Source organism: Aotus nancymaae, unplaced genomic scaffold (assembly GCF_030222135.1).
Source record: "Aotus nancymaae isolate 86718 unplaced genomic scaffold, 86718_ANA_hifiasm-v0.15.2.pri h1tg000030l, whole genome shotgun sequence".
Lineage (NCBI taxonomy): Eukaryota > Metazoa > Chordata > Mammalia > Primates > Aotidae > Aotus > Aotus nancymaae.
Genome location: NW_026988443.1, coordinates 19598643 through 19612379, shown reverse-complemented (window position 1 = coordinate 19612379; position 13737 = coordinate 19598643). Strand labels below are relative to the sequence as shown.

Here is a 13737-nt window from a genome sequence, read left to right as displayed (position 1 = left end):
TGATTTTTTGTGAGTCTTGTTGCCATGAAATTCTTAGGTTTCTAAGAACTGTTCTTTTATCTAGAAACTGAGTCTAGAAACAGGTTTTTTTTTTTTTTTTTTAGTCCAACTATAGGCTGCGATGGAGTTCAACTAATTGAACAATAGGTTGTGGATATTAAAAAAGCAACTAGTTTAATTGGAATGCAATAATGTCAGTGTTCCAGGGTCAATTGTGTGCTTATAAAATTCAATGAAACCTAGAGGACTTTGAATTCTAGTTCTATTATTTTCCATAAGCTTGTGAGAATTGCTTCCCTCTTTCTCCGTTTTGTTTCCTATGAGTCATTATACTCTGCACAGTTTTAGAAATTATTTGGGATGAGATATGTAAAAGTGACAAAGAATGGGGTTTGCCCATATTAGCAGTTCAATCAATGTTGCTTAGTTAAATCTGCTTCAATTTAACTAATAATAATAACAGAATAATAAGATAGCAAAATGAAGATATTTAGCAAAAGCAAAATCCACAATATAAATATAAGCAACATTAGTGAGGAGTTGAAGAAGATGGAAACTAGAAATGGACTATGAGATAATGAATCAGTAAAATCTGACTGTGTGGAAAAGCCAGACTGATATGAGATGCATTGGAAAGAATAGCATCCAGTCATATGTTCTGCCAACACACACAACACTGCTAAAGGCCTAAATGCACAAAGATGAGTGAAAAGCTCAATAAGACAAGGCCTCTGCCTTCAAGAAGGTTACTGTCTGGTGAAGAGGGCAGACGTTCAATCACCATGGGCTGTGAAATGTGCAAAATATGCAGTGATAACAGGTAGGTAGAGAGCTTATAGGGTATTCAGAAAGGCAAGAAAATAGAGGTGTCACACGGGCTACTAAGTTCATCTAAGTTCATTGTTGAACATTAGCAACACCAGGAGTATATTGCCAGAAACTTCTTTAAATGTTCTACAAAATTTCTATTATTTCAGTCTCTTGGATTGAAGATGGCAAACATTGACATCAAAACATGAAATTAATTTTTCAAAATTCAAAAATGTAAATGAGTATAAAAGAAATGTAAATAATTAAATGCTCAAATGATGTCTTTTGTAATTGCATGCCATCTATACTTCTGAAAGTATTAAAGCTTAAAACTCTGCTAAGACTTTTTAGAGACACACTATGTATACATTTTATGTATGTGCTTATACATGTGTATATATATAGATATGTGTGTGTGCACACACACATGGGCACAGGAATATTTTTTCCATTATCTTGACAGAGCTATTGCCACATTTCTAAGGAAAGTGATGTGGGCTAGAGCAAAGTATTCTGCTAGTGACTGAATACCTGCCCTCAAGTGCGTGGGAGCTTTTCATGTGGTAGATAGATCTACTTCCTCTTGAAGTTTGAGCAGAAATGTAGAGCAGGCAGATTTGGGTCAGCAGTGAACAAAATACCTCCCTGGGAGCAAGTCTTGGCCTACATTCTCAGCTTCCCACCAGTCTCCAGAGAGGATCCCTAGACTGAAGCGCCCTGTGGCCTTTTTTCGTAGGATAGAATGTCTCTGATCAGGTCAAACTGTGAGAATTCTTTGACTTCAGAGAAGAGATGGACAGAGGAAAAGGACTGGCAAGGAAGAGCATCTGCAGAGCCTTAGGGAAACTGCTGGGTGACTGATGCTGTTCCCTCAGATAAGTCTCTCTCCTCACACCACAGTGAGGGCAGAGGGTCCTGGCCCTTTGCTTTGGTGCTTCCTGTTTTCAGGTTTTCGACGTGTAGGAGCTAGGCCCAAATATTGCCCACTTTGATCTGCTCCAAATTTTTTCCTTTTTTTTCCCTATAACTGCAGGGTTGTCACCCAGTGCAGCCTGTCTATCAAGGACTTTTTTTCTCTTTCCATTCTAATGTTCCTGTTGAATGCCAGTCTTATGTATTTCTCCACTGGGTTACATCACCATCATAACCCCTATATTGCTATTTCCCAGTTGGTACTATGGAGATCATCATTACCAGGAACTTTTATATTTTATTTGTATAATTAAAATGTGTACAGGTAAAAGCAGCATGCAATTAGGAGTCCAGGTTAAACTAAAACTTAGAAGCCTGAATTTGCTTTTCCATGAATAGAAACACTACAACTTGTGCATTATATATTCTAGTAATTAATGGCCCCCTTTGCAAGTTTTGTCCTAAGTGGGAGAAAACATAAAACTGGTTACATATCTGGGGCCAGGGATGAGAACACTGGTATCAAGATGAAAAACCAAGATGCCTGAAAAACATTTTCTTTTCATGGGAAATAACTTGCCCAGGACTGAAGAATATGAAATATTTTCTTACCTTTGAATGAAGAGTCCTTCTGCATAGGCAATTACATTCAAAGCTACAATGACATTTCCAAGAATTCACTTTCCGCTCTTTGCCAATAAGTTCCTCTTCCTCATTAGTCTACTGCTCAAAGAGAAGAACTTCCCAGAAAAGAATTAATATTTACTGAGCATCTTCAATAGACTGGCAACTGTGCTAAGTAGCTTTATGAATGGAATCAAATTTAACCTAAAGGTATTAGTTTCACAGATGAGAATATGGAAAACCAAGACACCTCGTTAATATGTTCAAAGTCAGGCAATTAATATGTACAAGATTCAAGATTCAAACCCAGGTCTGTTTGACCCCAAAGATTGAGTTTTTTACTTCTTAGAATCTTTATATAAGAAAAAGATCTGAGAAATCTCTATGGAAATTTTTAAATTGATGGAATATTTGTCTTTTTCTGTTTCATCTTATTAACCTGGAGCCAATCTGATACTTTTATGGAAATACGTCCTCACTGAACGTCTTTTTATCTTAGGTTATCCATAAACCTCAGTAATGCATATGTCCGATGGAAGGGGACACACTACAGATGGATAGGGAGTTTAAAGCTAGTATGTAGTCAAACATAGGATTAAAAATTGTTTTTTTTTAAGAGATTTTGTTATTGTTAGTTTGTTTCTATTTCTATTTGTGTGTCCCTATCTGTTTTTCATGAAGTTCCTGACCATAGTGGCTATTTTGTTTCTTCTTTTTAGAGACACGGTCTCATTGTGTCAGCCATGGTGTAGTGCAGTGGTGCAATCATAGCTCACTGTAGTCTTCGACTCCTGGGCTCAGATACTGACTCTGGTGTCAGTATCCTAAGTAGATAGGACTATAGATGCTGGTCACCCTGCCTAGATAATTGTTTAACTTCTTATTTTTTGTAGAGGCAAGGTCTTGCTATGTTGCCCAGGCTGGTCTAAAACTCCTAGCTTCAAGAGATTCTCCCACCTCAGCCTCCCAAAGTGTCAGGATTACAGGTGTGAACTACTATACCAACCCATAGTGGATTTTTTTTTCTTTTTGATTCAGAGTCTCATTCTGTCTCCCAAGTTGGAGTGCAGTGGCACGATCTTAGCTCACTGCAACCTCCACTTCCCAGGTTCAAGAGATTCTCTTGCTTCAACCTCCTGAGTAACTGGAGTTATAGGCATGCCCCGCCATACCCAGCTATTTTTTGTATTTTTTAGTATAGAAAGGTTTTTGCTATGTTGGCCAGGCTAGTCTCAAACTCATGGCCTCAAGTGATCTGCCTGCCTTGTTCTCCCAAGTGCTGGGATTACAGGCCTAAGCCACCACACCAGGCCATAGTGACTATTTTTAATCAGTGATCAGAGTGGGTCACAAGAAAGACAGGCCATGATACTGAAATGCCACTCAGAAATGCCACTTCTAAGAGAAGGCTGACACTCCCATTGGTCGTGGAGCAACCTGGATCTAAAGGGGGACTATTTTATTGACTCAAGCGACATAGACCACCTAAGTGCCAAACCAGGCTGCTAGACACGTCTCCTACCCACTCTGTTCACCTTTGCCAGCTCACCAGCCCTGGAGGTTCTCAATAATGGGTGTTCAGTTTTCTGGTAGAAGGATTCCCTGAGCCTTCTGGGAGCACAGCACAGAGGATAAACACTGGTTTCTATCATGTCATTTAGTTCCAAAACAACCCCATGAGACACGCTTGCTATCAAAGATTCTCCTAATTTTAAAGATGAACAAATGAGACTCTAGATGGGAAAAATTACCCAATCAAAAGCAGATAATTAGTATTTGCCCACAAACCCTTAGCTCATTTATTTCCCACTTCTTCAACTGATCTTAAAATCCATATGTAAAGCATGTTTTAATAGCAGAGATTTAAAAAGTTCTTATGATTCTACTGATCTAACACTCAGAGACTGTAAATAAATGGTTTGGTCAGCCGGGCACTTCGATGAGCTTTTATGTAGTGGTTTCTGTGTGTCTGAGAGGACTCAGCTGTTCAGAATATGAAACATCTTGAATTCACATGCCAATGTCATGCCCAGATCCATGTTTGCCATTGGTGTTTGAGCTTCAAGTATCTTCCTCTATAAGCCAAGCTGCTGTGATGTGGAAGTACAGGTCTGCATGGATGGCACACTGAAGCATAGATTTTAAATTGTGACTTCCACAAGTGTATAAAAACAAAAATACTCTGTTCTCATACTCTCCAGCCACGGCACCATGGGTAACAGAGTAGGACCCAGTATATAAACCAAGCAAGTCATCTGCTGGGCATGTCACCCATATCAGACCCTTATCTTTAACCTAGCAATTCAGTTAAATTTTTAACATTCATTTTTATTCATTTCAGATTATTAAAATGGAGTAGATAGTGTAACTTTCAATTTGTGAGAGTCTATATACAAGAAGAGAAAATATAGTTAGAATTAATTTATTATAGATATGTAATTGTTGTTGTGATTGGTAAGTATGGAACAATGGTATGTACAGCCTAGAGCATGAAAGAACCTCAAATGACTGCATTTTCACTTGCCATTTTATTTGACTAGCTTACTTTTGTTTTTTTATTCTATTTCATAGTATGTACAATTTTTTGTATAGTTTTCCCCAATAATAAGAGGAATGTATGCCAATCATACAAAATTCAGAAAATACAGAGTTGAGGGCTTGTTCCATGTTGTTTTGGGTGAAATGTTGGCAGTGAAGGGCAGAGAATTGGTCATTTTAAGGTCTACTAGAGCCAGAGAGTACCAAACCTCACCATCTGCAATACTCAGAATTTCTGCTCATCCCTAAATAAGACTGAATCTATCATATGTGTGTGTGTGTGTGTGTGTGTGTGTTTATGTAAAATCAACAGAAAATAAATCGTAATAGGCCTTCCATATTCATGGGTTCCACATTTGTGAATTTAGCCAACCAAACATTGAATATATTTAGGGGGAAAAAAAAACAGAAAACAACAAAAAATTTCAATACAGCAATAAAAAATAATACAAAATTTGAAACTATACTATATAATAACTACATAGCACTTGTATTGTATTGGGTATTATAAGTAATCTAGAGATCATTTAACACATATGGGAGAATATGTGTAGGTTATATGCAAATACTATGCCATTGTATATAGGGAATTTGAGCATTCCTGGATTTTGGTATTCAAGGGAGGATCCTAGAACTAATCCCCTGCAGATACCAAGGGAAAATTATACATTTTCTTTAACCTAAAATATATTAAATAATTTTGAAAGTCTGAGATTTTTTTTCCCTACTACAGGAGCTAATTCAGGATCCTGTCAATTTAAAGTCTACCAGCTATTGGGCTGTGATGCTAGTCATAACATTCATATTGCTATAAACTCTGATTCTTAATCCACAAACAGAGGCAGACCATACCAGGAGTTCACTGTGTGTGTGTATGCATGTATGTGTAATTTGATGGAACATATTAAAAATTTCTACTGTTTTATAATAGCAATGATTTCCTACTAAAAAGTACATCTTAGAAATAGTTGCAGCTAATAGAGAAAACATGATGAGGAAGCATTTTGGGGACAGAGGCTACACAAGATTGGGAAATACAGAAAAGCCAACATCTGGAATTTTGGTTAAATCCTTCCCAGAATACAGTTTTGCAATTTATTCAACAAATATTTATTGAATGTCTGCTCTGTTTCTGGCCCTGGAGAGACTGAGATGAATCAGATAAAAATCCCCTATTCTCAAGAAGTGCACAGTCTCACAGAGGTCAAAGTGGTTATGTCAACAAATCATGACAGAAGAGTAGGCTATGTATTTCTAGGAGAATAGACAGTGTGATGGGTCACACAGGAGATGATGGGAGAGGTCTTGGATGGCCTCCCTGAAGAGATGAATTTTGAATTCTATTTTGAGGCCTGAGAAGTTCAACTGTTATGATAAAAGGAAAAGCTATTTTGAGCAAGAGAGCAATGGATAAAAAGACCAGATAAAGGGAAGAACATGGCATTATTGGGGGCCAAAACTGAATTCTTCATGTCAGGCTGAACTGGTCCATATGGAAAAACGTAGGATGTGAGCCTGGAAGGCAAGGCGAAGTCCAAGTTAGGGAAATAAAATCTGGTAGTCCACCATGCAGGCAGAGGTGCACTGCGGTATGTGAGCAACAAACTTCAGAACATTCCAAGCAGGAGGAGTGAGTGACATGTTTAATTGGGTAGCTGATGGTGTTGGGGTCTTAAAGGAACCATGAATCTCCTGCAAGGGTTATAAAAATAGTTGCTCTCTTTAAATCATGTCTAATTCCATGACTAATGAGTGAATTCATAGTTTGCGTAAAATTTGAAGGTGGACTTGGGATTTCTTTTTCAAAAATATACAAACAGAAATTGGCTGAATGCTTGTCATAAGGTAGGAAGTTTGCACATGAGAAAGAAGCTTTGTTCTTTTTTTTCCGTCTTACTCACTTGAATATTTAATGATTAACATTTCCTGTGCTAACATAGAGTAGATTGCTGAAGCTCATGCTTTCTTGTGGCATTTGAAGAAGGGACAATACCCAATAAGGGAATTTCTTTCAATAGCAAGCCTGCCACACCATTTTCTGTGGGAAAACATAGGATGTGAACCTAGAAGGCAAGGTGAAGTCTGGTTTAGGGAAATAATATCTAATTGTCCACCATGCAGTCAGAGGTGCGCAGTCATGAGAGCAACAAACTTCAAATCATTCTAAGCAGGAGGAGTGACATGTTTAACTGAGTGGCGGAAGGTGGTGGGGGAATTCCTTCACTGGCAAGCCTGCTACATCATTTTCTCCTTGGCTTTTCCCCTTTCTTCAGTGGCAATCCCCTACCAAATCCCAAAGAGCCTAATTCTGAGATTTGTTCCAAAATGCAGATAGTTTGTTTTGTGATCCTATCATGCCAACTGACGGTGGCTTCTGCAGATACTTAGATGAAAAAATAAGTAAGAACGATTCTGGTGGTTCACCTTTATGAAAAGAGAGTGCCCTCAGATCTGCAGAGCAGAGAGCCACTGTGATTCCAATTGTCTTGAACGGGCGCCCTGCCTGTCTCCCCTCTTTCTGCAGATAACACAGCAGGCGTGTACGCCCGGCGTGGAGGCTTCAGTCGGCAGAAGCAGGACTTGTACCTCCTGCCCATAGTCATCAGCGATGGTGGCATCCCGCCCATGAGTAGCACCAACACCCTCACCATCAAAGTCTGCGGGTGCGACGTGAACGGGGCGCTGCTCTCCTGCAATGCAGAGGCCTACATCCTGAACGCCGGCCTGAGCACGGGCGCGCTGATCGCCATCCTCGCCTGCATCGTCATTCTCCTGGGTAAGGGCGCTTCCTGGTCCCCTGCAGGAAGAGCCTGGTAACCGGATGCCCCTCCTTGAAACATGCTTCTCAAGTACAGGCTGGTAACCAGGACCCTGCTATGAGTGTCGACACAGTTTAAGACAAGAAGTGGGGTAGTGGGCTGGGGTGGGGTTCCGGGGGCATGGTGGGGGACGTCTGCTTCATGCATTTGGTGGAGTACCGGGGGGAGCAGACAACTGAACCAGCAGGTTCCAGCAGAGAACAGGGAAGGAAGGTCACGATGAACATTTTGCCTGGCGGTCACAGGGCTGTATTGCAGGAGTCAGCAGGGGGCTTCAGGGACATGGGAGAAGGTTTAGCATTAAGAGGAATTTGGACAGAAACCTGCTGTATTAGCAATGGTTTTGTCTCACAAGGAAAAAGAAGGCTTACGGACATTAGGCACACAAGGAGGAAAAAAAGACAGCATAGGAAGGACTTGGGAACTGGAAGAAGGAAGAAGCAGGACTCTAACCCCTCCACTAATGATCATACATAACATCTGTGCTAACACTTTAGCTCATGGGGACCCCTTGGAAGCTTTTCCTGCACCTGCCTCCTGGGTTCGGCACCCCTCTTCTGCACTTGTGTCTCATCTGTGGCTTATTCTGTGTAAAAAAAAAATAGCCATTTGCTGGTGCTCATAACATCTGCCATTGCTGGCCCTCAGGAAGATCATTTTGTCCCAGAGTCTCAGAACTAGTGACTGACAAAATCAGGATTCAAACCCATGCATGCCTGACACCAAACCTAGACTTTTCCCATGGTGTTTGGTTCTACCTCGAATGAATTCATGGAGCTTTACTCCATAGGAAAGAGCCAGTGAGTTCAGTTTAGCAAATAGTTATTGGGTATTATCTGGGCAACAGGCCCTATGTTAGATCCTGAGGGCTAAAAAGAAATGTGATCTCTGTGCTCAGCAGGTTCACAGTATGTCAAGGAAAGTATGCATGAAGAGATAAACTCTTTACTCCATAGGAAAGAGCCAGTAAGTACAGTTTAGCAAACAGTTATTGGGTATTCTCTGGGCAACAGGCCCTGTGTTAGGTCCTGAGGGATAAAGAGGAGAACTCTATGAGATCTCTGTGCTCCACAGGTTCACAGAATGTCAAGGAAAGTATGCGTGAAGAGATAAACTGAGGCACATGGTGGGTGCTATAATAGGGACATGAACACAAGCTGGTTGGGGCACAGAGTAGAAAGCACCTGACATTGCCTGAGAAGGTCAGAGAAATCTTTCTGGGGGATGTGACACACGGGTTGGCTGCTGAAAGAGTTGCCCAGTTGAGGACAGAGGCTTGGATAGATGAATATTTCAAACAGAGGAAGTAAAATACAAACACCCCTAAAAAATTAATGGCAGAGGAGACGGATGTGTGAACCATGTGATAAATGTTATAATGATTAGGGGGAAAGGGCCAGGCTGGTGCATGAAGAAGGTTCCAGTAGTTCTGTCTGGTGTCAGGATGGGAGGCCAGGAAATGTATCCATGATGAAAGGAAAAATGAGTCCACCAAGCAGAGAAAGTGAAAAGGAGTGGTCTGTGTGAGTGGAAGTGCCCACGAGAATAAGGCACAGAGCTTTGGGATCCATATGAAGTCCAGGGGAAAAACAATGTCTCGTCCCTGCTTCTCAGAGCAATGGTGGAGCCAGAGGGGTACACATTTGGTGTGCCAAATTCAGTCATAAACATTTTCTTCAACCTTCCCAAGTGTGTGGGAGAGCCTTCTAATGGAACATGGTAGAAGCCTCTTGGGGAACAGAGGGAATCAATGAAGAATTAAACTGTGGCTGAACTTTCCTTACCCCTCCTAAGTTGCCCAAACTTAATGGAATCCCCTCTCCCAGGGAAGACATGAGATTGCTTTACCTGGGCTTCCAGCTGATGCTATTTTCCTATGCTGAAATAAACAGAAGGTTTTGTCTTCTGGGGCTTTATAAACTTCCTTTCCTCTATGTGGTGGTTACAAATAATCCAGCCACACTTATGAAAAGATTTCCCATTAAGTTAGCATAGGATCAATGTTCTTTCTTAGACATTCGCAGGAGCTAGCCATCACCCCCTATAAGAGGCAGGCTCTGAGGTCTCTGCATGTTCTCATTTTTAAACCTTGGAAAAACAGCTACCTTTTTTTGCAAAGAGAAATAGGCATTACCCACTTTTAAGAGACTACAGACCAATGTATTCAGAATCATCCTAGTTCTTAGGAAGATGACTTCTAAGTGGTATCTGGATTCATTTGTTAAAAGTTCAAAATAGTCCCAACCTCCCAACTTGTTGGGTGTAATGTTTTCACGGCAGCATTTGTAGAAGAAGAGCCAGATGGGGGTCAATTTTATCCATCATTGGGAATTGCAGGCCAAACTTTCATTTCCTATGCTGTTTCCAGTTCTGAGCATTTGTAGCCCATGGTTTATAGTAAGCAGAGTTCCTCTGGTAGAAGAATCCAGGAATACTGGACTTCACAAATGCTTACTTTCTTTTTCTGTCCCTGCAGTCATCGTAGTATTGTTCGTGACCCTGAGAAGGCAAAAGAAAGAACCACTCATTGTCTTTGAGGAAGAAGATGTCCGTGAGAACATCATTACTTATGATGATGAAGGGGGTGGGGAAGAAGACACAGAAGCCTTTGATATTGCCACCCTCCAGAATCCTGATGGTATCAATGGATTTATCCCTCGCAAAGACATCAAACCTGAGTATCAGTACATGCCTAGACCTGGGCTCCGGCCAGCGCCCAGCAGCGTGGATGTCGATGACTTCATCAACACAAGAATACAAGAGGCAGACAATGACCCCACGGCCCCTCCTTATGACTCCATTCAAATCTATGGTTATGAAGGCAGGGGCTCAGTGGCCGGGTCCCTGAGCTCCCTAGAGTCAGCCACCACAGATTCAGACTTGGACTATGATTATCTACAGAACTGGGGACCTCGTTTTAAGAAACTAGCAGACTTATATGGTTCCAAAGACACTTTTGATGACGATTCTTAACAATAACGATACAAATTTGGCCTTAAGAACTGTGTCTGGCGTTCTCAAGAATCTAGAAGATGTGTAAACAGGTATTTTTTTAAAACAAGGAAAGGCTCATTTAAAACAGGCAAAGTTTTACAGAGAGGACACATTTAATAAAACTGCGAGGACATCAAAGTGGTAAATACTGTGAAATACCTTTTCTCACAAAAAGGCAAATATTGAAGTTGTTTATCAACTTCACTAGGGGAAAAAAACACTTGGCATACAAAATATTTAAGTGAAGGAGAAGTCTAATGGTGAACTGACAATGAAGGGAAATTGTTTATGTGTTATGAACATCTAAGTCTTTCTTCTTTTTTAAGTTGTCAAAGAAGCTTCCACAAAATTAGAAAGGACAACAGTTCTGAGCTGTAATTTCGCCTTAAACTCTGGACACTCTATATGTAGTGCATTTTTAAACTTGAAATATATAATATTCAGCCAGCTTAAACCCATACAATGTATGTACAATACAATGTACAATTATGTCTCTTGAGCATCAATCTTGTTACTGCTGATTCTTGTAAATCTTTTTGCTTCTACTTTCATCTTAAACTAATACGTGCCAGATATAACTGTCTTGTTTCAGTGAGAGACGCCCTATTTCTATGTCATTTTTAATGTATCTATTTGTACAATTTTAAAGTTCTTATTTTAGTATACATACAAATATCAGTATTCTGACATGTAAGAAAATGTTACAGCATCACACTTATATTTTATGAACATTGTACTGTTGCTTTAATATGAGCTTCAATATAAGAAGCAACCTTTGAAATAAAAAAAGATTCTTTTTTAATTCTGGGTTTGATTCTTAACATTGAAAAAAAGGTTAAGTATTTCTAATGATCCATTTATATTTCTAATTTAATTGTGATCTTTTAATAACCCTATTTATGATCTGTTGTAGTCTGCCTGCTGCTTTTATTGTTTATTTAAAATCAAGTATGTTTTACAAATGTTTTTTGAGACAAGATTCTGTAACATCATGTAAAGCTTTTTTGTACATTCTTGGTGTTAACCTCCTGACTTCTCTTCGCACACATCTTCTGAAAAGAAAGATGTGAAAGAATTAGTTCAGTCTATGACTTTGCAATATGTCTTATATAATATGCATTTATCTTGTATATCAATAATTTGATGGCTATGAGAGATGAATCCATGAGGGAATGGAGCTATCAGAACTCTAATATTCCAGGTATACATTCTGTGCCCCACACTGAGCATTGGGGGCCTGGGGGACCAGAGTCAAAATATAAATTTTCCCAGACTCAAATGTTATTCTATTTTTCCTTTTGTTGAACTTACCAGGCTATTGTAAGACTCTGACAGTTGAAACTGGGTATTTTTCCTACTGTAATTTTAACTAATTGTAAAATGATGTGGCATTCTAAGTTTTAATAAGAGAAAGGGCGATTCATTTCAAAATTCATTCATTTGTTTAGAATATGCTTAGGGCCGTAAACTCAGAATGAAGGCAGGGACCATGTGGGATTCTGAGAGTCAATGCCTTTTGGGCTGGGAGTTTGTCTATAGTACCCTGCCTCCCAGCTAGTTTCTAGTTTCTTGGGGGATTGAAACTTGCGTGAAGGGCATTTCACCTGTTCAGTTGGGCCAAAGGTCAAAACGTAGCAATACTTGGGGAAAGACCACACAAAGTCACATTGTAAGTACTTTCCCTCTTTCCCCCTAAACACAGGGAACATGCTTTTTCTTGGATTGCAGACAATTTTTTTACAGTTTTCTTTTTCTGACTTTATTGTGAAAGTTTGTTTCAAGCATTTCTTGATACCATGTTATGTACTATTTTTATGATTTAGTCAGCATGCATACAAAGAAATGTTTTTTATGAAGTGCTCACTTCCATTTTACTTTGCATTTAAATCAAATTGGGCTGAACACTTCAATGGAATAAATTGTGTGGACAATGTCACTTTAGAATCTTTCATCTCAGTGAAGGATTACGCATCATCAATACTTCCATAATTGCAGGTTGTGTTCATTTTTTATATAGTTTTTGTAATCCAAAGAATATTTTGCTAGATTTGCACAGATCTCCAATTGAATTTACAATGAAGAAATAACTCAAAAGGAATATGAATAGCATTTAAATAAGTATACAGCTGTAAGTAACCCTGTCACCATGGATGATCCTTTTCTCTAGGAATGTGTTTGGATTAGAGATGACAACTACATTTTCGCATTTTTATGTTGAAGTCTTTTTTAAAAAGACAGTTTACCTTTCAGTAGTTAAGAATACTTGTTTTTCTTTTTCTTTTTATCTTTTATTTTTTCTTTAAGCCTCTATTGTTTGTAGAACACTCTTAGAAACTTGGAAATAAAATGTCTTTCCCAACTAGTGGAGTCCTTTTTCATTTGGAACACTTTGCCTTAAAAGCAGTCTTAATTTAAATAGTCCTTCCTTATTTCTTAAGTAATAACTGATTTATACCATCTATGCAGTGGAAACAAGGAACATGTCTCTGTTCTTGTCCTCAAGTAATGGGTATAGTTTGTATTCATCATTCATTCATTGATTCATTTATTGATTCATCTTACTTTGTAAACCCTGTTCTAGTTACTTGAGGATGCAGAATGAATCTAACTACCTTTCCTGACATCTTTCGCTCATTCAACCATGTACCAAAGTATCCACCTTGTCTTGTTATCACCTGTTTACCTGTTTGCCCTCTTAGACAATGCAAGAAGATATTTTCTCTCCTTCCAGGTTGAAGGAAGAACATGAAAGATGTAACAGAAAGGAGACAGTGAGATGTAGAGTATGAACGGAGAGTAGGCCAGCTGTGGCAATTCTGGACACACCTAGGGTTTAACTAAGTTATGTCTTTTAGGCCTGGGTTTCTGGGGGTGACAGGGAAGATGAAAGAATAGTTTACTCACACCTCTTGGAGAATTGGTTAAAAATACAGAGAGCATGTCTCTGTGTGTTAGGTGGAACCAGGTCAGGGTATTTGAAACTGCTCCTGGGTCATTGTGACATATCCTTTGCCTCTTTTTGAGAAACTTTATAAGACAA

At 39.3% G+C, this 13737-nt stretch overlaps 1 protein-coding gene across 2 annotated transcripts in view; it reads left to right on the top strand.

The window, feature by feature from the left end:
* CDH11 (cadherin 11) overlaps positions 1–13056 on the top strand; it is a 53954-nt gene extending 40898 nt beyond the window's left edge. Inside the window, exons 10-12 of one of the 2 annotated variants that reach the window (XM_064383152.1) lie at positions 7409–7660; positions 7962–7963; positions 9498–10170. In XM_064383152.1, the coding sequence (XP_064239222.1) occupies positions 7409–7660; positions 7962–7963; positions 9498–9698 (455 nt within the window). In that variant the 3' untranslated portion in view covers positions 9699–10170. The other variant, XM_012468313.3, reaches the window with a different exon arrangement.
* Positions 13057–13737: the final 681 nt, after the last annotated feature.